Source organism: Moschus berezovskii, chromosome 10 (assembly GCF_049115385.1).
Source record: "Moschus berezovskii isolate FMDL1 chromosome 10, NW_MosBer_1.0, whole genome shotgun sequence".
NCBI lineage: Eukaryota > Metazoa > Chordata > Mammalia > Artiodactyla > Moschidae > Moschus > Moschus berezovskii.
The window spans coordinates 108674274-108697972 of NC_142469.1; the positions used below are offsets into that span (position 1 = coordinate 108674274).

At 53.2% G+C, this 23699-nt stretch overlaps 1 protein-coding gene across 3 annotated transcripts in view; it reads right to left on the minus strand.

The window, feature by feature from the left end:
• Positions 1–23699, minus strand: part of RPS6KA2 (ribosomal protein S6 kinase A2) — a 336387-nt gene that overhangs the window by 205305 nt on the left and 107383 nt on the right. Inside the window, exon 1 of one of the 3 annotated variants that reach the window (XM_055433554.2) lies at positions 11275–11522. The exons of the other annotated variants lie outside the window; for them this stretch is intronic. Within the exon in view, the coding sequence (XP_055289529.1) occupies positions 11275–11325 (51 nt within the window). The 5' untranslated portion in view covers positions 11326–11522. Of the gene's footprint in view, positions 1–11274; positions 11523–23699 lie in introns of those variants that run through there. 3 annotated transcript variants of the gene reach the window in all.

Sequence of the window (23699 nt, forward strand, 5' to 3'; positions counted from 1 at the left end):
AATAGACACCACACTCCAAGACAAGAAGGTTCCGCGGGCCCGCATGCTGGACTTTCCCCGACCCTAATACAAAGGACCCTCTTTGCCCAGCAGAGCGAGGCGCACCTACCGGCCTGGGAGGCAGTGTGCACGCCGAGTCCTGCCCCGCGGAAGCCAGGCCCTGGTTGCAGGCTCTGTCTTGATGCAGGCGCCAAGCCCCCATCAAGCTGCACGTCCCCCGCCCGGCGGGGCTGCTGTCAATCACTCCCTCACGCCTGCCCACTGGCACTGCCCTGGCCTTCTTGCTGCTGTTTACACCCGGGCTCCTGGGCACCCACACAGCTTCATGGCCCCCTCCTCACGAGACTCCAGGTCGCTGCCGCTCAGCTTCTGCCCCAGGTTTGCTCCTTTGTCTCAGAGACAAAAGTTCTATCCTGACCCCTAGGAGCTGGGGCTCTGACACCCCCGACACCTACACCCCTCCAGGGCCCCTGGCTAGAGGTCCCGGGAGGGACTCTGCACCCAGTTCCTGCTGCGTGCCTCCCAGCCCACCAGGCCATTCTGTCTCAGGATGGGGCTCAGGTTTAAATCTCACGATGATAAATAAGACCATAGAAGAAAAATGGCCTGCGCAGTGTATTGTTTAATTATGAGATTCTGATTATCCTTAAGTAAAGTCCTAAGCACTTTCAGATGCTAACTTACGTATAACCTGTGGGCTATTTACCCCCAGAATATGTTCCAGAGTAAACCTCCACTGAACAAACACAGGCAATAAAACTTCAGCTTCTCCTCTTCCTTCAGTAATGAACTGGAGAACACAAAAGCACAATTAAATGTAAAGGCGTATCAGTGCTTCGTCCTTCTTTCAGCCCTGTTAATTTAATGACGCACGGGGGCTGAGAAGCCACTAGACGACCATGAGTATAGCTGCTCATGGCTGACCCTCAGCTCATGCCATCAAAGCCAGGGCGTCATCTCCCCTCCCCTGAAGCGCAGAGCTCCGCAGCCCCCTCGGTGCCGGCCCTGCATGGACGAGGCCAGGAGAGCCAGGGACTGTGGGCAGGGAAGACGAGCTCCGGAGGGGGGCAGCGCCGTAGGGGCCCGGGGCTCCCCTAGAGTCTGTCTCAGTGAGAGAGAGAGAACGGGGCTCAGTGATCAGCTGGGGAATAAACGGGACCCGGAGAGGAAGCCAGGTGGGCGCGCTGAGAAAAATAGAGTTGACACGAAAGATACACGGGTTGTTTGACACCCAGAGCAAGATAATTTATCAGACGCTCCAAAGTGAAACCAGAAATAAGCCCACCCCCATGCCCTGCTCATAGCAAAACAACTGCCTTGTGGGTCTGTCCTCAGAATGTTCTTTGACCTTCCACTTCTGTTTCTAAAGAAACAGCTGTGGTTCCATCACGTCCTAAGGCTAGGCCTTCCGTAACTGACGCTCCTGAAAGGACTTTATCATCCTTTTTTTCTTTGCTGCAGGGCAAGGCCCTCAGGGATCTCAGGGATCTCAGTTCTCAGACCCACGATGGAACACGTGCCCCCTGCAGTGGAAGCGCAGATTCCCAACCACTGGACGGCCAGGGAAGCCTCTTCCACTGTGGGCTTCAGAGCCACATGGCGCTAATTAAAAGGTAGCCAGATAAGTGAGAAAATTCAATGAGGGATGGGGGGGGGAAGGAAGGCCTAGCGACGCGTGGACGTCCGGCCCAGCGGCTGGTCTGACAAGGCCGGCCCTGAGGTCACCGAGCCGCCCTCCCACAGAGGGGGGGCCCCGCTCACCGCAGCCCTGCGTCCCTCACCCGCTGGGGGCTCCCCGAGGGCCTCTGTCGGCACCTGCCTCAGAGGCGAGGCTGAACACGGAAGCCAGCGCATCCCCGCCACAACTAACACCATCAGTCAGTTCAGTCGCTCAGTCGTGTCCGACTCTCTGCGATCCCACGGACTGCAGCGCGCCAGGCCTCCTGTCCATCACCAGCTCCTGGAGGTTACTCAGACTCAGGTCCATTGGGTCGGTGATGCCGCCGTGTCTCTATACAAATACACTACTGCAGATCACAGTGGTCTGGAGCCTCAGGAGGCTTTCATGTATAATCCTTTTAATTAGGAGAAAGCATGGGCTTCCCTGATGGCTCAGAGGTTAAAGCGTCTGCCTCCAGTGCTGGAGACCTGGGTTCGATCCCTGGGTCGGGAAGATCCCCTGGAGAAGGAAACGGTAACCCACTCCAGTATTCTTGCCTGGAGAATCCCATGGACGGAGAAGCCTGGTAGGCTACAGTCCACGGGGTCGCAAAGAGTCGGACACGACTGAGCGACGGAACGGAACGGATTGACAAAGCAGGGAAGGTAACAACATGCTCCAAATCCAGCAAGGAGTGAACAGGGAACAGAAGTCCGCTCACAGAGTCCGTCACAATCTACAGTCCTGGCTCCCTGCACTCCAGAGATGGGAAGCGCTTCAAACTGTCTCAGTGTGAATGGTTAGTTTTGAATTTACCATGGTAGCTAGGAAGGTAAAGAATCTGTCTGCAATGGAGAAGAGCCCGGTCCGATCCCTGGGTCGGGAAGATCCCCCTGGAGAAGGGAATGGCAACCCACTCCAGTATTCTTGCCTGGGAAATCTCATGGACAGAGGGGCCTCATGGGCTACAGTGCACGGGGTCACAGAGAGTCAGACATGACTGAGTGACTAACATTTTCACGATGACTTACAGGGCTTCCGAGGTGGCGCGAGTGGTAAAGAACCCACCTGCTAATGCAGGGGACGCAAGAAACATGGGTTCGATCCCTGGGTTGGGAAGATCCCCGGGCCAAAGGCACGGCAACACACTCCAGTACTCTTGGCTGGAGAATCCCATGGGGCCACGTTTCATTTGTGATAAATTGGTGATTCATCAAAGGATGATCCAGGACTAACACACTTCCCTCGATCCATCAATAAAGGTCCTTTTCCAGGCAGTGGGTCCCTGTCAGGAAAATCACTGTCTCTAAGCAGAAATGCCCCAGAGGGCCTGCGACTGAGAACCACAGAAGGAGAATGGATCCCGGAACCTTGAACCTTCAGGGACAGAGAGATCCAGAGCTCAGATGGGGGGAGCAGACCCCCAACCCCTGCTAGCCACCAGCTGCCAGACTGTGGGGGAGCGAGCCGGCACAGGATGAACTGGGAGCTGTCTGGGGAGTGCCGGCCGCGACCTGGCCTCTGAGGGTCTGCCCTCACACTGACCTCAGGGTCCAGACACAGAAGGGCCCCCTCTTTCCCACAAGCTCCTCCTGCACTGCGGCCCAAAGCTCACTGGGCAGGGTTTCTAGCCAAGGCTGCCGGAGCCTGAATTTTGCATGAGCAGCCACCACACATCCTGCAGGGGCCTCACAGAATGCGTGAGCCCTCTGTGTGGGACCGTGGGCCAGGGAACCACCCAGGCAGAGCTGGAGTCCCACTGCTGCCTGCCCCGGAGGGCCCAGGGACCCCACCAGGCACCCCTGTCCCCCAGGAAGCCATACCTCCAGCCCTCATCAGCTTCACCTCCCATCATGAACATTTATCCAACATGTTCTCCAAGCAACTCCATCGGTTTCCCCAGAGGGGTCCTGGGGAAGAGGAGACGTTGGAGCCTCCGCCCCACAGGGCTGTTGCTCATCCCCTGGGAAGATGCCCACGGAGGCTTTAACACACAGGCAGGAAGACAGGGGACCCCTAGGGCCGCGCAGATGATGGTGCCCTGGTCACCACCACCGTATGCTCCTGCCCCTCCTCCCTCCCTCCCTTCTAGAACCAGAGAGGACAGACCCCAGCCCTGTCTCCTCCCTGTCCTCAGGTCATGCCGGAGAACCACCGATAAGCCACCCCCAGCATGTAGCCTGGCCTCCACGTACAGACCCAGGCACACCCACGGCCCCTGGAGCCCCAGCCTGCCTCCTCCTGTGCTCCTGCCTGCCCCCCGATGGCCCGTCCCCTTTCTCCTGTGAGACACAGAAACGGCAGCGCAGGCACTCGCCCCACCCCTCCCCGACCCCCAGCCGGCTCTGATGCTGTGAAGGCCTCCATGACAACAGCTCTGCCCGCTGGCATCTGCTGCGGGCAGAGCAGAGTGACCAGGGCTCCTGGCTTATCTCAGCGGAGCCCAACCTCAGGCTGAGAGGCAGTGCCCTCTTCACGCGTGACTCTCACACGAGGGCCGTGACGCTGCGGACCCCACCTCACAGCCACACGCTCGGCAGTTTACGCAGTGTAAGCCACTGTCACGGAGGGTAACTCGGGGCTCTTGATAGACCATTCCTGCAAGCCCAGCAGCCCTGTCCCGACCTGGGCATGCCCCCTGCAGCTGCGGGAGTCAGGGCCAGACTCGCAGAGGCCAGGGGATTTCCTGCCTCGAAACTGAAAAGATGGAGGTGGATTAGAGGGAGTTTCCCAAAAACTTTTACAAAACTGCTGATGTCTGGCTGATGTCACTGTGTTTGTTTTCCTGTGGAGCTAGTTTGCTGGACTGTTTGATTTGCATGAAGCCCAGTCACTTTTATTTGCTCAGATGTGGCTTCTCTGACTTTGATTTTCTGTGCGAAGAAGCAAACACAGTACGCTCACAGAAATGAAATCTGGGGCTGTTGAAAGAGGGCGAGCACCGTCTCAGCATGGCAGGAGGCTCGCGATGCCACCCGCCCGGCATGAAAGACTCCGGCTCTGCGTGAGCGCAGCCGCGCATAACCGTGTTCACCAGCATCACCTCGGAGTGTGGACTGTGTGTGCGCTCACCAGCAAGGCTGCCAGCCTGCACCCGGAGGGTCCCATTAGTGGGAGGGGTTCATCCCTGGTCCAGACCTCGCAGCTTGGGGCGAGCCGGCAGGGGGGATGGGTGCGGGGGATGGGAGGAGGCGGGGGTGGGGGAGGGCTGACAGCAGGAGGGGAGGACTGGGATCTCGGATCTCGCTGGGGAGAGGGGTGTGCTGGGGGGAGGGGCCACCCCTCTCCTTCTCGGCCTGCCCTTCAGAGCCGTGGGCGTCTCCCCTGCTCCCCAGGGCTGTGCGTCAGGGCCTCTGGGGGTGAGAAGAACCCTGAGTCTGCTGGAGCCACTGCACCGGGGGGGCCCAGGGCCAGCCCAGGGCAGGCCGTGCCCTCCCCCATGGTCCCCGCCAGGGCACTGCGTTCCCACTGGCGAGCCTCGACCCTGCGGAGGGCAGGGCCTCCTGGAGAGGCCGGAGGTGACCCCTGGTCCCAAGTCAGCATTCGGTGACCTCCAACACATCCACTCGTGGCCACTCAGCAAAGGGCAGAAGCCATTTATTCACCACTGGGTTTTGACGGAAGAAAGATGGGTAATCAAGGGGCAGGTGGTGACATGACACCTGGGCAGGGGGAGGTGCGGGAGAGGCTGGCAGAGTGCAGCTGGGGTGGCAGAGGAAGGGCCCAGGTCAGCTGCCCGACACGATCCCGTACTCGAGGTGAGCTTGGGAATGAGCTTACACCCACCGACACACTCGCCTCGGTTTCCTTCCCGTAAAACAGGAGAGTAACTGTGCAGCCCTCCTGAGAGGAGGAATAAACAAATCATTATGTGGAATGCAGTCTGGACAGTGCCTGGCGCACGGCTAGCACCTGTCTTTTAAGCCAGGAATCAGCGTTTTAGATCTCTGAGCAATAAGCATTTACTGTATAACACAGGGATTTATGCCTGATATGTTGTAATAACCTAAAATGGAATATAATCTGCAAAAACTCCAATTTGCTTTTATATACCCCTGTAACACAATATTCTAAATCAACTATCCATCATTTCAAAACAAGAACGTTGAATTTTACCTCAACTTCACTTTCCAGATATAAAGTCTAAGGTCTGAAGAGGCTAACTGGCTCTGCTAACATCACGGAGCCAGTGAACTAAGGAGAGACCTGGGCTGAAGCGTCCCAGGAGGCACCAGTGTTAAAGAACCCACCTGCCGACAATGCAGGCAGGCTTAAGAGACCCGGGTTCGATCCCTGGGTCTGGAAGGTCCCCTGGAGGAGGGCATGGCAGCCCACTCCAGTATTCTTGTCTGGAGAATCCCATGGACAGGGGAGTCTGGCGGGCTACAGTCCACAGGGTTGCCAAGAGTCAGACCTGACCAAAGCTACTTAGCACACAGCAGCTCGCACTGAGGTGAGAACATGTTTGTCACGAAAGCAGCAAGAGAGCGGTTGGAAGTGAACCGTGGGGAGGGCGTGGACCAGCACGGGGACCAGGGGTCCAGGGAGTGTGAGCTGTGGGTCCCTCCCCACACACCTGCACGGACACAGCTGCTCACACCTGCACACCCACGCACACACGAGCCCCAGGAAGTCACAGTCATCAGAGACGCTGGTCTGACCCTGAGGAAGCAGCTCAGGGCTCACGATGCACAGGGAACCCCGTCGAGGTGGAGGCCGAAGGCCGGGGAAGATGCCCCGACCCGCCGGGTGGACAGAGCTGTGCGGTGCGCAGGGCAAGGCCATCACTGGTCTCGCCTCCCGGAAGGAGGGGCCCCAGGCCAAGCACCCAGCCCAGGCCCTGGGCCAGCCCGGGGTCCTGAGGGCACCCCGTGCCCCCGCAGACCCCGATCCCCTGCACAGAGCGTGCCCGCCTCCCCTGGCCCAGACCCTTCCCGCGCCTTCCTCTGCATGTCTCCCTGAAGACGAGCTCGCGGGTCGGGGAGCTGAGGCTCCGGGAACACTGAGGAGGTGCCCACGGGCGCCACTGCCTCCATCTGCGATGCCACCACGCACTGTCACTCCCCACCGCCAGCTCGGGATGCAAGCCCCCAACATTCACAGGGCTCACATTCACTGGGCAGACAGGGCCCCTCTGCCCACGGGGCAGCATCTCCCAGCATCCCATGGCTCACACTCCCAGCACCCCCGATCCCTGTTTATCCAGACGCAGCTGCCAAACGGGCTGCTTCTCACCCCGGCCGTTCCTGTCCAACGACTCACGTTTCCTGAGAGAGGGGCTCTGCCCGGCCGGCCTCCGCGGGCGCCAGGATGGAGACAAGCGCCTCAGGTGCGCAGACACAGCTCTCACCTCCTTCGGCCCTCATGCCCGGAGTCACGCAAGGGAAGCGGCTCCACCTGAGGGCAGCATCTTCCGCTTTGCCCCTTGCAAGACCTGCCGGCATCAGAGCCGTCCCCAGACCCCACTCCTAAGGCTTCACGCCACAAACCCGCTGGTCTCCCCACCCGGGTCCCTCCCGCCTCTACGTGCATTTACACCATTTCTCCCGCTGTGGGAGGAACAGTTCCCCCCTGCAAACAGAACTCACACCTGAATTCAGAGGAAGAGACGCTCAGACGTGGGCTCCTGGGATTGAGAACAGAGAGGTTTTCAGGGAAATCTCTGGCTCAGACCTCCAACGCAGACTGCGTGCGTCCCCTCCGTCTGACGAGGAAAGGGCAACACGAATGGGCGCCGCACGAACGCCCAGCAGCACCTCCTCGGACGAGCAGGCAAAGAAGAGGATGCAGAGGAGACAGAGGCGAGGCCGCGCCCGGCCACTGTCATTGGCAATTCCCAGGGGCCCCTCCCGGGGCAGGCCCTCCCCACTGCCCCCTCGCACCCCTCCCGGGGCAGGCCCTCCCCGCTGTCCCCTCGCACGCCTCCCGGGGCAGGCCCTCCCCGCTGTCCCCTCGCCCCCCTGGACAGACCCTGCAGGAGAGGGGCAGGTGGCAGATACAACCGCTTCAGCTGCTAGGAGCCACGTGCATTCACTTTTCTCCATATTCTTGGGGGGCTAAAAGTCATCAGACAACATCCAACATCCATTTTTAAAAACTGAAGCACACTTGATTTACAACATTACCTCGGTTTCAAATACACGGCACTGTGACTCAGTTGTATATACATACATATTTATTCTTCATCAGGTTTTTTCCTTTGTAGGTTATTACAAAATGCTGAGTGGAGCTCCCTGTGCTGTGCAATAGGTCTCTGTTGGTTACCTATCTTATATATGTGCTTAGTCACTCCGTCATGTTTGACTCTTTGTGACCCCCTGGACTATAGCCCGCCAGGCTCCTCTGTCCATGGGATTCTCCAGGCAAGAATACTGGAGTGGGCTGCCATCCCCTCCTCCAGGGGATCTCCCTGACCCAGGGATCAAACCCAGGTCTTCTGCACTGGCAGGCACGTTCTTCACCAGCTGAGCCACCAGGAAAGCCCAAGAATACTGGAGTACGTAGCCTATCCCTTCTCCAGGGGATCTTCCTGATCTAAGAATCGAACCTGCATCTCTTATGTGTCCTGCACTGGCAGGCAGGTTCTTCACCAACTGAGCCACCAGGGAAGCCCATCTCATATATGGTAGCGTGTATATGTTACGGGCCTCCCAGGTGGCTCAGTGGTAAACCACCCGCCTGCCGATGCAGGAGACACAAGAGATGCCGGTTCGATCCCTGGGTCGGGAAGATCCCCTGGAGAAGGGAATGGCAACCCACTCCAGCATTCTTGCCTGGGAAATCCCATGGACAGAGGAGCCTGGCGGGCTACAGTCCATGGGGTCGCAGAGAGTCAGACACGACTGAGTGATAAGCACAGCACCGATATTAATCCCAACCTCCTAATTTATCCCCCTCTGCTCCTTTCCCCTTTGAGAACTGTAAGTTTGTTTTCCATGTCTGTAGGTCTGTTTTATAAATAAGTTCATTTAAATAAGCTCCCCACATAATTCCTAAGCAAATATTTGGTACCTCTAAAGGAACCGTTGACTCACTGGAAAAGAGTCCGACGCTAGGAGGGATTGGGGGCGGGAGGAAAAGGGGACGACAGAGAATGAGACGGCTGGATGGCATCACCGACTCGATGGACATGAGTTTGAGTGAACTCCGGGAGTTGGTGATGGACAGGGAGGCCTGGCGTGCTGTGATTCATGGGGTCGCGGAGAGTCGGACACGACTGAGCGACTGAACTGAACTGAACTGAGAGGAACCGTCCATTCATAGCGCAGGGAGCTGGTGCCTTCCAGGCCCTTGCTGCCGGGGCTGAGCCCAGACCCCAGGCAGGGTGCTGGGACAGTGGGTGTCCATCTGCTCTGGAGGGCGCCCCCTGCTGCAGAGAGAGGTGGTGACCAGGGAAGCCACCGGCCAAGTTGGTCCTGAGCCTCCAGGCTGACTGAGGGGCAGTTGGGGCGGGACCACCAGCACCTCTGCAGCCCTGGTCCCGCTGGCGGAGCCTGGAGTCCTGAGCAGGTCCCTGGCTGGGTCCTGGGAGGTGCCCAGTCTTGGGAAGGCGCACCGCGGGAGGAGAGGGGGAGGATCAAGGCGAGGCGCCGGACAGCCCTGCCCCACGGACGCGACGGCCCAGGTCAGGGACCCCTCCCGACTGTGGTCGCCTCACCACCCGGGCCCATCATCAGCTCCACTGCTGGCGGGCCTGCTCGGGGGCTCTCACACACACACAGGAAGCACCCAGAGCAGAGCCCTGCTCTTCCGCAGCGTCTGCTCCGGGACCAGCCCACCCCAGCCGCAGGGCAGACGTGCAGACAGACCCGCCAGTGCAGAAGGCCACTGGGGCACCCGGTGTGTGGGGGAAGCAGATGCTGACGGGCCCAGATGCTGTACTATGTGGTGATGGCCATGGATGGCTCTGTCGGCCTCAGACCCTAAGGACGGACACCTGCCCAGCGTCAGAGGCGCAGGCACCCCGGCGCCCCGCTCCTGGAGACAGCGTCTCTGGGTGTGTGGGCATGGCTCCCCTCTCTGTGGGAGGTGAGGGTTTGTCACTGGGGCTGGGCTGCCAGGGGGTGGGGGGGTCTCTGCCCTGCCATTGCCCTGCGTGGGCTGCACTCCGATTTCACCAGCATCTGGGTTAACCGAGCGACTCGCCTCCTCTGGAGAAACCTCCACTTTTTCATCCGTAAAATGGAAGCACAGGCTCTACAGAGCAGACACTGCTCCTCTCCATGGCCAGTCCTCATCTCAGACGTGTGAAGACACACTGCACATGGTGTGGGAGACACGAGCGGCCCTTTCCGTGCTCTCTGGACAGATGCTCACAAGCCTTCCCACCTGGCTTGCCCATCTCCGTGGCCGTGTTTTATAAAGCACATTAGTTGAAAGCATTAAATAAACAGGGGCGCACATGGTCACAGACAGTGCGCAGTGTCAATGATTAGCAACAGCATCGTTTGCTTTCTTGGTGGGTTTATACATAACGGGATCCAGGCGTCACCAGTGGGAAGCCTGTAGCCTGTCGTGATAGGTATGCACGCAGCTCTGACACGTGACAGTCCTGTGTGTTTTGGGTTTTACATGCTAAGTCGTGTCTGACTCTGCGACCCCATGGATGGTAGCCTACCAGGCTCCTCTGTCCATGAGACTTCCTAGGCAAGAATACTGGAGTGGGTGGTCATTTTCTTCTCCGGGGGATCTCTCTGACCCAGGGATGGAACCTACATCTCCTTCACTGGCAGGTGGATTCATTACCGCTGAGCCACCAGGGAAGCCCACTTATCCACAGACTAGAAGAGCAAGAACCACAGGAGGCGGGGAGGTCCTGCCCAGGCCACAGGACCCTGCAGCATTCGAGATGCTCCAGGAAGCGGTGCTGACCAGTGAAACCATCCCCTTGGTCTGGGACCAGTAACGGGACAGAGAGCCACAGATGAGCGGAGATGCACTTAAAGCAAACGTCATGTGAGAGGAGGAGCTGGAAAGGCAGGTGTGAGGGTCCTGGAGACCACATCCCCAGACCAGCCGACCCTCACCCCCCCAGGGCCTGCCGTCTTAGAGAAGGGAGCGCAGGGAGGAGAAGGAGAAAGGCAGGATAAACAGGGAAATGGAGAGAAGTGCCGGAGAAACAGAGAAGACGTGAACACAGCTCCCCCTGACCGGATGCTCAAGCTCTAGACAGACTGAAGCCACCCCTCACTGGAGTGACACCACGGGATGTCCCCTGCAAGCACGCAGCCAGGGAGCAGGCACACGGGCGCACCTGAGCGTTAGTGAAGTCACAAACAAGATCAAGTTACAGGGACAGAGGGAGTCCGCTCTGCAGGACGGGACGCTCCGGCGAGGGAAAGCAGAGAGGTGAGCCGAAACAGAGGGGAACGAGATTGGGCCCAAACGGAGACGAATGAGAAGAGTGACTGTTTCAGAAATCAGGCTCCCGGTTTCACATCAGATAAAATAAGAAGAGGCAGCAAAAAGGCTTACAAACGTCACGCACACCTTTGAAAATCCATCACCCTAAGTGACCGGCCGGTTTGGCTCCCAAATAGGACTGGGCACCGTTTTGTACAGAGAGCTGTGGCCCCTCCCGGGGGCTCCTTCACGACGCGAGCCGGGGTACTTACTAGCAGTGCCCCGTAGACTCTGGAGAAGGCTTGCCGCAGGCGGGAGAGCATGTCCCCTCTTGGGAAGGGAGGTCAGCGGTGCCGGGGAGCCACGCAGCCTTCCCCTTCAGGCATGTAGGCTCTGACTCCTCCACGTGGCACACAGTGGACCTCCAAGAGACGTTTGTAAACATTCAGGCCGGTTCTCGGCGGGCATCACCCCAAAGATGGGGGGGGGTAGTGAGGGCACAGCGCTGCTTCCTCGGGGCAAGGGTAAGTCAGAACCGCGTTTAGTAACTGACTTAATCGAGCGCCCCGGGGTCACTTGCTTAATATAGGGCCTGCTCTTTCCACGGGGTGGCCAGCTCGCCAAGGCTGGCCACCTGCTCTCCTGCCAGCCTGTCCATCTTGAGCGAGCCACTGGCGTGCAGCCAAGGGGGCGGGCAGCTCGGGGTGGTGGGCACTGGTCCCACCACCACGTCCAGTGTCCTGGTCCCTCTTCTCACCCGGGAGGGCAAAGTGGCTGCTAAGAAAGGGATTCTTAACGTCGCTGTTGATACTGTTTCTAGGCATCTTTTTCTCGCAGACTCTACTCTCGTCATTTTGAAACCGACCTCCTTGCACCCTGGGGAGCACCTCCCCGAGAGAAATGTAACTCGGCGAGGCCACACTGCTCGACCACGAAGCCACGGGGGATTCCCTGTTCCTTGCGTCCAGGCTGTCCTCCTGAGTCTCCGAGAGCACAGCCTCTCTCCAGATCTGTGGCCACAAGCATCTAATTGTTCATAAAGCATCCCCAGCAGTTTTGTAACAGTATGGTTAAAAAAAAACAAACCTACACCATTAGCATTGCACCCACCGCCCTTGGACGGGACACGGTGGGCAAGTTCAACCTCACGGTGTTCTGTTTCCCGGTGAGCACAGCACGTCCACCCATTTGAAATCTCAGCCACAACCGCTGTGCTTTGCCAAGAACAGCTTAATCGGGGCTAGCGATTTCAGGAGAAAGCAGCAAAATAACAGCGATTCAAGAGGGAGGGGACGTGTGTGTACCTGTGGCTGACTCCTCTTGCTGCTTGGCAGAAACCAATGCAATTCTGAAAAGCAATTATCCTTCAATTAAAAAATAAAGAAATTTGAAAGAAACAATAAAGGAATTCATACAATAATTCCTCCCAAGGCCGTGATAAGGGATTTGTGTCACTCCCCTGGGTGTCTGCTTCCTGCCTTCCCCACCTGCGTTTTCCCAAACTTCCCCGGGAAAGCTACTGGTGGGAGCAGACTGGATTTTTTTTTTAAGTCAAGTTGTGTGCCGTGTTGGATCTAGTTCCCCCAGCAAGGATCAAACCTGCGCCCCCTGCATTGGGAGCACAGTCTTAACCCCTGGATCATCAGGGAAGTCCCCAGATAGGAGTTTCGGGAACAATTCTCTCTTTTCCTTCTCATTAGGACCGCGTGAAGCTGCAGCACCTCGGCTGTGCACTGAGAATGCTTCCTGGGAGCTCCCTCCCCTGGACTCTGTCACTCGACGCACTTCATAAGCCCTGGACGCATCTGACCTCAAGGCCCGTCCTCCTCAACATGACCGTCTCCCCCGGCCTCTGCTCGGAGGGATCCCCCTTGCCCCTCCCCCATCAGCGTCCCCTCAACGACTCGCGGAGTTTCCTGCGGCCACAGGGCCTTGGCTGCGTCTCCCCGATGTGCGCGTCTCTCTGAATCTGCTGAACGTCCACCGTCGCTTTCTAACCACAGCTCACCTCACCAACCAAAGTGGGCAAAGCCCCGTTACCACCAAGGTTATCAGCCTCAGTTCACTGCCCACGGAACGCCTATCACAGGCAGACGCCATGGCTCTGCGTGCTGGTTAAAGCCCCCTTCCCCAAATATGCCACTGCAGGGATAACCGGACACATTTTGAAGGTTAGTTCTCTTCCTGGGCTATGCTGCAGGCCACGCGGTAGGGATTACAGCTTTGTTTGGACTGACACCCTTATCTTGTACACAGGGTTCAATTCACAGGCACTGAGACCAATACTGATAAATTCAAAGACTGTAAGTACTAACTTTCCGAGGAAGCAAAGAACATGATTTTACTGAGCTGCAGACGGAACTTAGCGACCAGACCGCAGACAACACACTCATCAGAGGCACGGCCTCTGGGAGTGAGTCTGCAATCAGAGCTGAAACAGGCCAACTCCGTGTCAGAGGAGAAAGGCTGTGCTCCGGAGCGGCCGTCAGTCCCAGGCCTCGCGTCACGAACAGCACATCTTTTCTCAACCATCCCCCTTAGCTGCTCAAAATTTCTTCACAGAAGAAACACAAAGAAGGAGAAAAAGTGACACACGGCAGGGAATCCAAGAACCCAGGCTTGCGTAGAAGGAGGCAAAGCTTATTTCCTGTGATTACAGTTCAGAAGAGCTGTCAGCTTCTGGCTGCTTTTCTGCAATTCAATTAACCTACAGCACACCTTTCGGCTTTAAGGTGTTCATTTTTTCCACTCAAGAAAAAACAAAAGGAGGATGAAATAAATTATGAGACTAGGGAAAGTAACTGATTAAAAAATGGAAGAGCATGGCATCTCTTCCTCAGGGAACATTTGTTTTAGGGATCTCCTTTCCATTCTTCTAACTGCTGTCTTCAGAAGAACTTTGATTCTGGATATTATTTTCAGCTTTTGGAAGACTTTTGGTTTGTGTTTGTCACGATCGAGGAATCGGAACTTGATGTTACGTAAGAGATGAGCGCTGCGTCTGGAAAGAACCACATGCATCTCCCAAATAATCGGGATAAACTCAACCGGATCATAAGTAACAGGCACAAACACCCTCACACTTACAAGATCTTTACCCACAGCAGTCAGAGGAGGTGTTGCTCACGCACAGTCTGCAGGCAGGGTGGTTCAGGGTCAGCTTCTCCTTCCAGAAGACCCGCGGTCAGCATCTCCCACCACCTGGCCTCTACATAAGCAAACGACGTCTAGACACTTGCAAGCTGCCTATGAAACACAGCGGGTTTGCTGGGGGCACACGTTTTATAAAATGCAGGTTCTCTGATGGAGCTGGGACTGACGATTTGTGACCGTGATGTAAAAGCTGCAGTGGGCCTGGGCAAACGTCTCCAGCACACGGCAGTTCCAAGTCCCCGCACTGAACATGGACACGGGTGAGCAGGGCAGGGCACACAGGCAGACTCTTCTGTAAACGATGCCCTCTGACCCCACGCAGTCCCTCTTGGTCCCGTTTGGTCACGTGTTCAGTCGTAAAAGAGTCTATGTCACAGAAGCCTCCTGGATCTTTGTCAAAGCAGAGTTGGTCCAGCACGCCCGCCCTGAGGCCGCCCACCTCTGTCCTTGCCTGTAGGGCCAGCCTCCCCACTCCACCCCCTGCTCGTCTACCAGGCTGCCGTCGCCTTTCTCTTCATTACAGTGAAGTCCTGTACACACCGCAGCATATTTCATGTATTAGGAATTTAACACGTGTTTTTCCACACAAGGGTATCTTTACTAGGATTGAGTTTGGGCAGAGGGGTGGTGAGGGGTTAGTGCTCTGGGCCTCCCAGATGGCACAAATGGGAAAGAACTGCCCGCCAATGCAGGAGACATAAGAGACGCAGGTTCAATCCCTGGCTCTCAAAGCTCCCCTGGAGGAGGGCATGGCAACCCACTGCAGTACTCTTGTCTGGAGAAGCCCATGGACAGAAGAGCCTGGCGGGCTACAGTCCACGTGGTCACAGAGAGTCGGACACGACTGAGTGACTTAGCACCTCAGGCTCTGGTTACAAAGATCCCAAGGTTTTGGGTATTCGATCCCAACACTCCATTTCCCCAAATCCTTCCTATTTTCAGCGGATGATTCTGCACGATTCAAGGTTTCTCAAAAACACGTGCTACTTTACAGAGACATAATCCATTCTGGAAAACTTCAAAGGCAAAATAGCTCATTGCATTCACTGGCTCACTGACTCCAGCTATGGTGGTGGATGTATGGAGTTATATATAATTCAAGTGCCTAAAATAGTTTGTGTTTGTTACTAAAACTCTGAGGAATTTGTAATGATTCATTTATCTAGACACTTAGGTACAACCGCTACACTTTCGATGCACTGTTTAGTCCTTAGGAAAAAACTTTTCTGCCTGAATGGGAGCCACTTCAGTTTCCACTACAAAATCATCACCTCTGAAAACTGGGTATTCTGATCTTTTCCCAGATGGTCATTTCCCACTGTGTCTGATCACGGCTTCTGTTTCCACTGTTCTATTCCATTCCCCCTGGAACATCTAAAATACTGAAGTTCACACTGGCTTCCCAGGGGTCCCTACCCATCCGCTTTCACTGAAGCCCTAGTCTAGACTAATCCAGATCCTCCCCTGCTTTGGGTGACTCTGTGCAGCGTCTGCGCCACCGGGGCTGGCGTCTCTTGCGTGAGACGTCGGCCCCGGCGGTGCAGACGCGAGAGACACCGGCCCTGGCACAACCGACCACGCAAAGAGGCGCGGCCAAGAGGAGCTACCCCACGCCTGAGGCCAGGGCCAGCGACCGAGAGGAGCTGCCCCACGTCCAACAGGCAGTGGCTGCGCGGGCGCAGGAGGGCCGAGAGGAACTACTCCACATTCAAGGTCAGGAGGGGCTGCCTTGAGGAGATACCCCTATCCAAGGTAAGGTGCAGTGGCTGCACTTTGCTGGAGCAGCTGTGAAGAGATATCCCACGCCCAAGGTAAGAGAAACCCAAATAAGACAGTAGGTATTGCGAGGGGGCATCAGAGGGCAGACACACTGAAATCATAATCACAGGAAACTAGCCAATCTGATCACATGGACCACAGCCGAATGTGGTCCACTGGAGAAGGGAATGGCAAACCACTTCAGTATACTTGCCGTGAGAACCCCATGAACAGCATCAAAGGGCAAAATGATAGGATACTGAGTGAGGAATTCCCCAGGTCGGTAGGTGCCCAGTATGCTACTGGAGATCAGTGGAGAAATAACTCTAGAAGGAATGAAGGGATGGAGCAAAAGCAAAACCAATACCCAGTTGTGGATGTGACCGATGACAGAAGCAAGGCCCGGTGCTGTAAAGAGCAATATTGCATAGGAACCTGGAATGTTAGGTCCATGAATCAAGGCAAATTGGAAGTGGTCAAACAGGAGATGGCAAGAGTGAACGTCGACTTTCTAGGAATCAGTGAATTAAAATGGACTGGAATGGGTGAATTTACCTCAGATGACCATTATATCTACTACTGTGGGCAGGAATCCCTTAGAAGAAATGGAGTAGCCATCATGGTCAACAAAAGAGTCCGAAATGCAGTACTTGGATGCAATCTTAAAAACGACAGAATGATTTCTGTTTGTTTCCAAGGCAAACCATTCAATATTACAGTAATCCAGGCCTATGCCCCAACCAGTAACGCTGAAGAAGCCGAAGTTGAACGGTTCTATGAAGACCTACAAGACCTTTTAGAACTAACACCCAAAAAACATGTCCTTTTCATTATAGGGGACTGGAATGCAAAAGTAGGAAGTCAAGAAACACCTGGAGTAACTGGCAAATTTGGCCTTGGAGCACGGAATGAAGCAGGGCAAAGGCTAATAGAGTTTTGTCAAGAGAATGCACTGGTCATAGCAAACACCCTCTTCCAACAACACAAGAGAAGACTCTACACATGGGCATCACCAGATGGTCAACACCGAAATCAGACTGTTATATTCTTTGCAGCCAAAGAGGGAGAGGCTGTATACAGTTAGCAAAAACAAGACCAGGAGCTGACTGTGGCTCAGATCATGAACTCCTTATTGCCAAATTCAGACTGAAATTGAAGAAAGTAGTGAAAACCACTAGACCATTCAGATATGATCTAAATCAAATCCCTTATGATTATACAGTGGAAGTGAGGAATAGATTTAAGGGACTAGATCTGATAGATAGAGTGCCTGATGAACTCTGGATGGAGGTTCGTGACATTGTACAGGAGACAGGGACCAAGACCATCCCCATGGAAAAGAAATGCAAAAAAGCAAAATGGCTGTCTAAGGAGGCCTTACAAATAGCTGTGAAAAGAAGAGAAGTGAAAAGCAAAGGAGAAAGGGAAAGATATAAGCATCTGAATGCAGAATTCCAAAGAATAGCAAGGAGAGATAAGAAAGCCTTCCTCAGCTATTGATGCAAAGAAATAGAGGAAAACAACAGAATAGGAAAAACAAGAGATTTCTTCAAGAAGATTAGAGATTCCAAGGGAACATTTCATGCAAAGATGGGCTTGATAAAGGACAGAAATGGTATGGACCTAACAGAAGCAGAAGATATTAAGAAGAGGTGGCAAGAATACACAGAAGAACTGTACAAAAAAGATCTTCACGACCAAGATAGTCACGATAACGTGATCACTGACCTAGAGCCAGACATCTTGGAATGTGAAGTCAAGTGGGCCTTAGAAAGCATCACTACAAACAAAGCTAGTGGAGGTGATGGAATTCCAGTTGAGCTATTTCAAATCTTGAAAGATGATGCTGTGAAAGTGCTACACTCAATATGCCAGCAAATTTGGAAAACTCAGCAGTGGCCACAGGACTGGAAAAGGTCAGTCTTCATTCCAATCCCAAAGAAAGGCAATGCCAAAGAATGCTCAAACTACCGCACAATTGCACTCATCTCACACGCTAGTAAAGTCATGCTCAAAATTCTCCAAGCCAGGCTTCAGCAATATGTGAACCGTGAACTTCCAGATGTTCAAGCTGGTTTTAGAAAAGGCAGAGGCACGAGAGATCAAATTGCCAACATCTGCTGGATCATGGACAAAGCAAGAGAGTTCCAGAAAAACATCTATTTCTGCTTCATTGACTATGCCAAAGCCTTTGACTGTGTGGATCACAATAAACTGTGGAACATTCTGAAAGAGATGGGAATACCAGACCACCTGACCTGCCTCTTGAGAAACCTGTATGCAGGTCAGGAAGCAACAGTCAGAACTGTACATGGAACAACAGACTGGTTCCAAATAGGAAAAGGAGTACATCAAGGCTGTATATTGTCACCTTGCTTATTTAACTTATATGCAGAGTACATCATGAGGAACGCTGGGCTGGAAGAAGCACAAGCTGGAATCAAGATTGCTGGGAGAAATATCAATAACCTCAGATATGCAGATGACACTACTCTTATGGCAGAAAATGAAGAGGAACTCAAAAGCCTCTTGATGAAAGTGAAAGAGGAGAGTGAAAAGGTTGGCTTGAAGCTCAACATTCAGAAAACAAAGATCATGGCATCTGGTCCCATCACTTCATGGGAAATAGATGGAAAAACAGTGGAAACAGTGTCAGACTTTAATTTTTTGGGCTCCAAAATCACTGCGGATGCTGACTGCAGCCATGAAATTAAAAGACGCTTACTCCTTGGAAGGAAAGTTATGACCAACCTAGATAGTATATTAAAAAGCAGAGACATTACTTTGCCAACAAAGGTCCGTCTAGTCAAGGCTATGGTTTTTCCAGTAGTCATGTATGGATGTGAGAGTTGGACTGTGAAGAAAGCTGATCGCCGAAGAATTGATGCTTTTGAACTGTGGTGCTGGAGAAGACTCTTGAGAGTCCCTTGGACTGCAAGGAGATCTAACCAGTCCATTCTAAAGGAGATCAATCCTGGGTGTTCATTGGAAGGACTGATGCTAAAGCTGAAACTGCAATACTTTGGCCACCTCATGCGACGAGTTGACTCACTGGAAAAGACTCTTATTCTGGGAAAGGTTGGGGATGGGAGGAGAAGGGGACGACAGAGAATGAGATGGCTGGATGGCATCACCGACTCTGTGGACATGAGTTTGAGTGAACTCCGGGAGTTGGTGATGGACAGGGAGGCCTGGCGTGCTGTGATTCATGGGGTCGCGGAGAGTCGGACACGACTGAGCGACTGAACTGAACTGAACTGTGCAGCGTCTATGAAGCCTCCTATGCTGAGCATCTGGAAAGCATGTCAGTGTCACTTAGTGCAGAGTCAGCACCTCTTACCATGTTCCCTGCCCCAGCAGTGGTGTCCATCCAGCCACGCAAGCGAAGAGTGAGCAGTCATCCTTGACCCTCCTGGTCATACTCCCCTGCCCCGTCCATCACCAGCCCCCACCAGTCTCCCTTTAAGCCGTTCTCCAATGAGTCACCGTCCTTTGTCTCCACTGCCACCCACCCTCCTGACACGGGCTGCTGTCTCTAGGACGTGGGCCCCTGCAGAAACCCCTCGCTGGACCCTCCAGATGCAGTGGCCAGAGTCATCCCAAAGAAATGGCCCCTGAGCACGTCACTGTTAGGGGACGCACACTGACTGCAGCCGCCCACCCTGGCCAGACAGCAGAGTCACCATCCGCATGAGTCGTTTTACGACGGGAGGGCCTGGTAAGGAACACGGAACTAATAAGCCTCCCCCAACCGGAAGAGTTCCGGGACGGTCAAAAGGAGACACCGCATGTCTGACTGCCTCCCAGAATCCTTCTCTCCGGCATCCATCTTGGGGGGACAAGACGCTTACCACCAGGAAGGACTCTGAGTCAGAATGATTGGCTAAAGAAAACCTGGAAACTAATCCATCACCATAAAACCGGAGACTGGGAGCCACACGCAGAGCTGTTCTCCTGGGTTCCCTTACCCTCCTGCTCTCCACCCGGATGCCCTTTCCCAGTAAAATCTCTTGCTTTGTCAGCACATGTGTCTCCTCAGACAATTCATATCTGAGCGTTAGACAAGAGCCCAGTTTCGGGCCCTGGAAGGGGTCCCCCTTCCTGCAACACCGTCCACCTAAGCTCTTTCAGAAAACTCGGAGTGGAAGAAAACCTCTTCAACGTGGCCACATTCCCAAAACATTGAGCAGATTTCACACTTAGTGGAAAGAACTTAAAATCAGAAGCAAGCATCCTCATTAACATGACAACTGTTTAACAAAGGTCCTTCCAACACAGTCAGCCAAGAGGGGAGGGAGGGGGGAGGGGCAGGGAGCTGGAGAGGGGAGGGAGGGAGGAAAGGCGTGAGGGGCAGATGGTTGGGAAGCGGGAAGTTGAAAGAATTCACAGATTCTTATGGGCAGATGACAGGATCCCAACCACAGAAATCCCAATAGAACAGAGGGGCTTAAAACTAATGAAAGTCCAAAAAGACTGAGGGATATAAAATCTGCTTAAAAATCAACAGCATTTTTCTATGCCTGATAAACAAAGTCTTTACCAAACTTATCTGTCAAAATGTTATCAATTGCTTTTCCGTATCAGTAATCACATAATGTACTTATCCTGCTTAATGCTATTTTACCTAATGTAAAAGACAGAAATCAATCAGGAAATAGAAAAATTATGAAAACAGTTTGAAGCAAGAGAAATCCACATGACTAGAAAGCATGATATTCTCATGAACTGAAGACATCCTCAACTCACTATATGGAAAGTATGACATTTCTTGTCATGAGAAAAAATAAGGAAAGGAGAAAAAAAATCAGGAAAAAAATAAGGAGATGTCGCTTGACAGCCATCATATAAAATCTTACAGTGTAATTGAACCAAGAGTGGGTGACCACATAACCCGTTGCAGTCACACACACGTCCCCACGTCACTGGGGCCTGTGAACTGGACCTTATCGAGCGAGGGTGAGATCCTCAGGGTGGGTCCTACTCCAGCAGGACTGGAGTCTCTTTTTAAATGTTTTCTTACTCACTCGGCTCCATCGGGTCTTAGAGGCAGCACCTGGGATCCTCACTGCGTCGCGTGGGATCTCTCACCGTGGTTCATGGTTCCAGTGGCCGCAGTGCATGGCCTAGCTGCTCCCTGGCACGTGGGAGTTTAGTTCCCCAACCAGGAGTGGAAGCCATGTCCCCTGCATTGCAAGGCAAATTCTTAACCACTGGACCACCAGGGAATCCCTGGACTGGAGTCCTTCTTACAAGCAGAGGGACACAGGAGGAGGACACCCATGCGACCACAGGGGCAGAGACCCCAGGGATGCCTGGAACATGGGGGCCAAGGAACATGGGGACAGAAGCTGAAGGATGCCAGGAAGATCCCCGAACAGGTGGCTCAGGAAGCCGGGACCTACCAACACTTTGACTTTGGACCTAAGCTCCAGAACTGCGAGACAATAAATTTATTTTAAGCCAAATTAAAAAAAAAAATGTTTGTGAATATGGGGAGAAATAAAGAACTTCATGCAGCTCTTCTGGTCTGCTGCCGTACCATCTCTGGAGAACATTCTAGCAGTAAAGAAAGTTAAGTATTAGTACAACCTATGGCCCACCCACCCCATGCTGTGCCGCCTGGAGACCCTCCCCAAATGACTAAGGATATGATACAGGGCGAGGGGACAACTACTTAAGTAGGTGGAAGGGAAAGCAAAACCCTGTGACACCTACAGGTGGAAACAAACAGGATACATACTTGAGAACACAGAGGGTGCAGAAGAGTGTGTTCCCATGGTAAGCAGGGGTCAGGTCAGGGAAAGAAACAGTGAAAGCTGCTCAGTTGTGTCTGATTCTCTGCAACCCCAGGGACTGTAGCCCTCCAGGCTCCTCTGTCCATGGGATTCTCCAGGCAAGAATACTGGAGTGAGTAGACATTCCCTCCTCCAGGGGATCTTCAGGGATTGAACCTGGGTCTCCTGCACTGCAGGCAGATTCTGAGCCACCAGGGAAGTCCTGGGAAAACTGGGAAAATCACACCAATCCCAACAATGGGCTTGTCTGGACCATCATGGGAGAAAGCCTTGAATAGTAGTAGTGAAACTCTGTGTATGAAGTTCTTCAAAATAGCTGAAAGATTAGCTGGCAATCTGTAGAATTATTGAAGGAGTGATGATGGCCATTCAAATGCCTACGTTTAATTTAGGGATTGAGTATTGCTCAAAGTAGAACCAAGCCTAAGATATCTGCAACTAGTGTTCAGGAATAAGGAAATTATCCAGAAAAGTTGAGGATAAAGGATGCTCAGGAAAGAGAATTAGTAGGAAAAAAGTAAGAAAACTAGGTCTTGACATCGATCATCTTATAAAATGTTTCCAACAAGCAGGCTGTGTCATCTCTCCAGACAGATGGAGAGGTGACTTCTCTGAAACCAGACAGCAGGATTGGAACCCAGTTCTGCCTCACTCAGATAGCTACAGCTCAGGAAAAAGAGAACAATCAGTTTCCAAAATGCAGCATTATTCTTGATAAGGAAATGTTGATGATTTACTGCGAAAAAGGTAAACAGTAGCTTCTAGAAATAATTTCAGTGGAGTGGCAAGGGACAAAGTTGGGTTATGGGTACAGTGTGATGAAGAGGTAACAGGAGAATTCAAATTATCTTGACTTACATTAAAGGTTAGTGAATGTCTGGGCACATTTAAAATGATGGAAAAATACAGGATAACTATGTCAACAGAAAAAGGGCAACGAGAAAGACAAAGAAGAATCAAGTGGACCAAAGAATTATCTAATTATTATTATTGCTCATTATCTTTAAAGAAGATAATCTTTCTTGCTAATATAGAACCACCACAGAGGAAAAAAAGGACAATATTCCCTAGGGTAATTACACCTATGTATTTACAGTTAAATTCATATTTAGTTCAGTAAAAATGTTTGTGTTCTTTACTGGATCTGGAAAAAAGCTATTTTAACTCAGTATTTTTTCTGTCATGACTAATTCTGTTGGAAACATAATAGGATTAAACTTGATATCAAATAACAGATGAATCACTTTTAAGAAAACTTACCTGGATTTTGGACTTCCCTGGTGGCTTAGACGGTAAAGTATCTGCCTACAATGCGGGAGATCAGGGTTCAATTCCTGGGTCGGGAAGATCCCCTGGAGAAGGAAATGGCAACCCACTCCAGTATTCTTGCCTGCAAAATCCCATGGATGGAGGAGCCTGGTAGGCTACAGTCCATGGGGTTGCAAAGAGTCGGACACTCACGAATTCACTCACTCAGCTGGATTTTAAACAGAAAATTTCCATCTCTCAAAAGACTAAGCTGTACCCAGTAATCTCCTTTATTCAGTTCAGTTCAGTCGTTCAGTCATGGCCAACTCTTTGCGACCCCATGAATCACAGCACGCCAGGCCTCCCTGTCCATCACCAACTCCCAGAGTTCACTCAAACTCATGTCCATCGAGTTGGTGATGCCATCCAGCCATCTCATTCTCTGTCATCCCCATCTCCTCCCACCCCCAATCCCTCCCAGCATCAGAGTCTTTTCCAGTGAGTCAACTCTTCGCATGAGGTGGCTATTCAGTTCAGTTTAGTTCAGTTCAGTCGCTCAGTCATGTCCGAATCTCTGCGACTCCATGAATTACAGCACGCCAGGCCTCCCTGTCCATCACCAACTCCCGGAGTTCACTCAAACTCATGTCCACAGAGTCAGTGATGCCATCCAGCCATCTCATTCTCTGTCGTCCCCTTCTCCTCCCACCCCCAACCTTTCCCAGCATCAGAGTCTTTTCCAG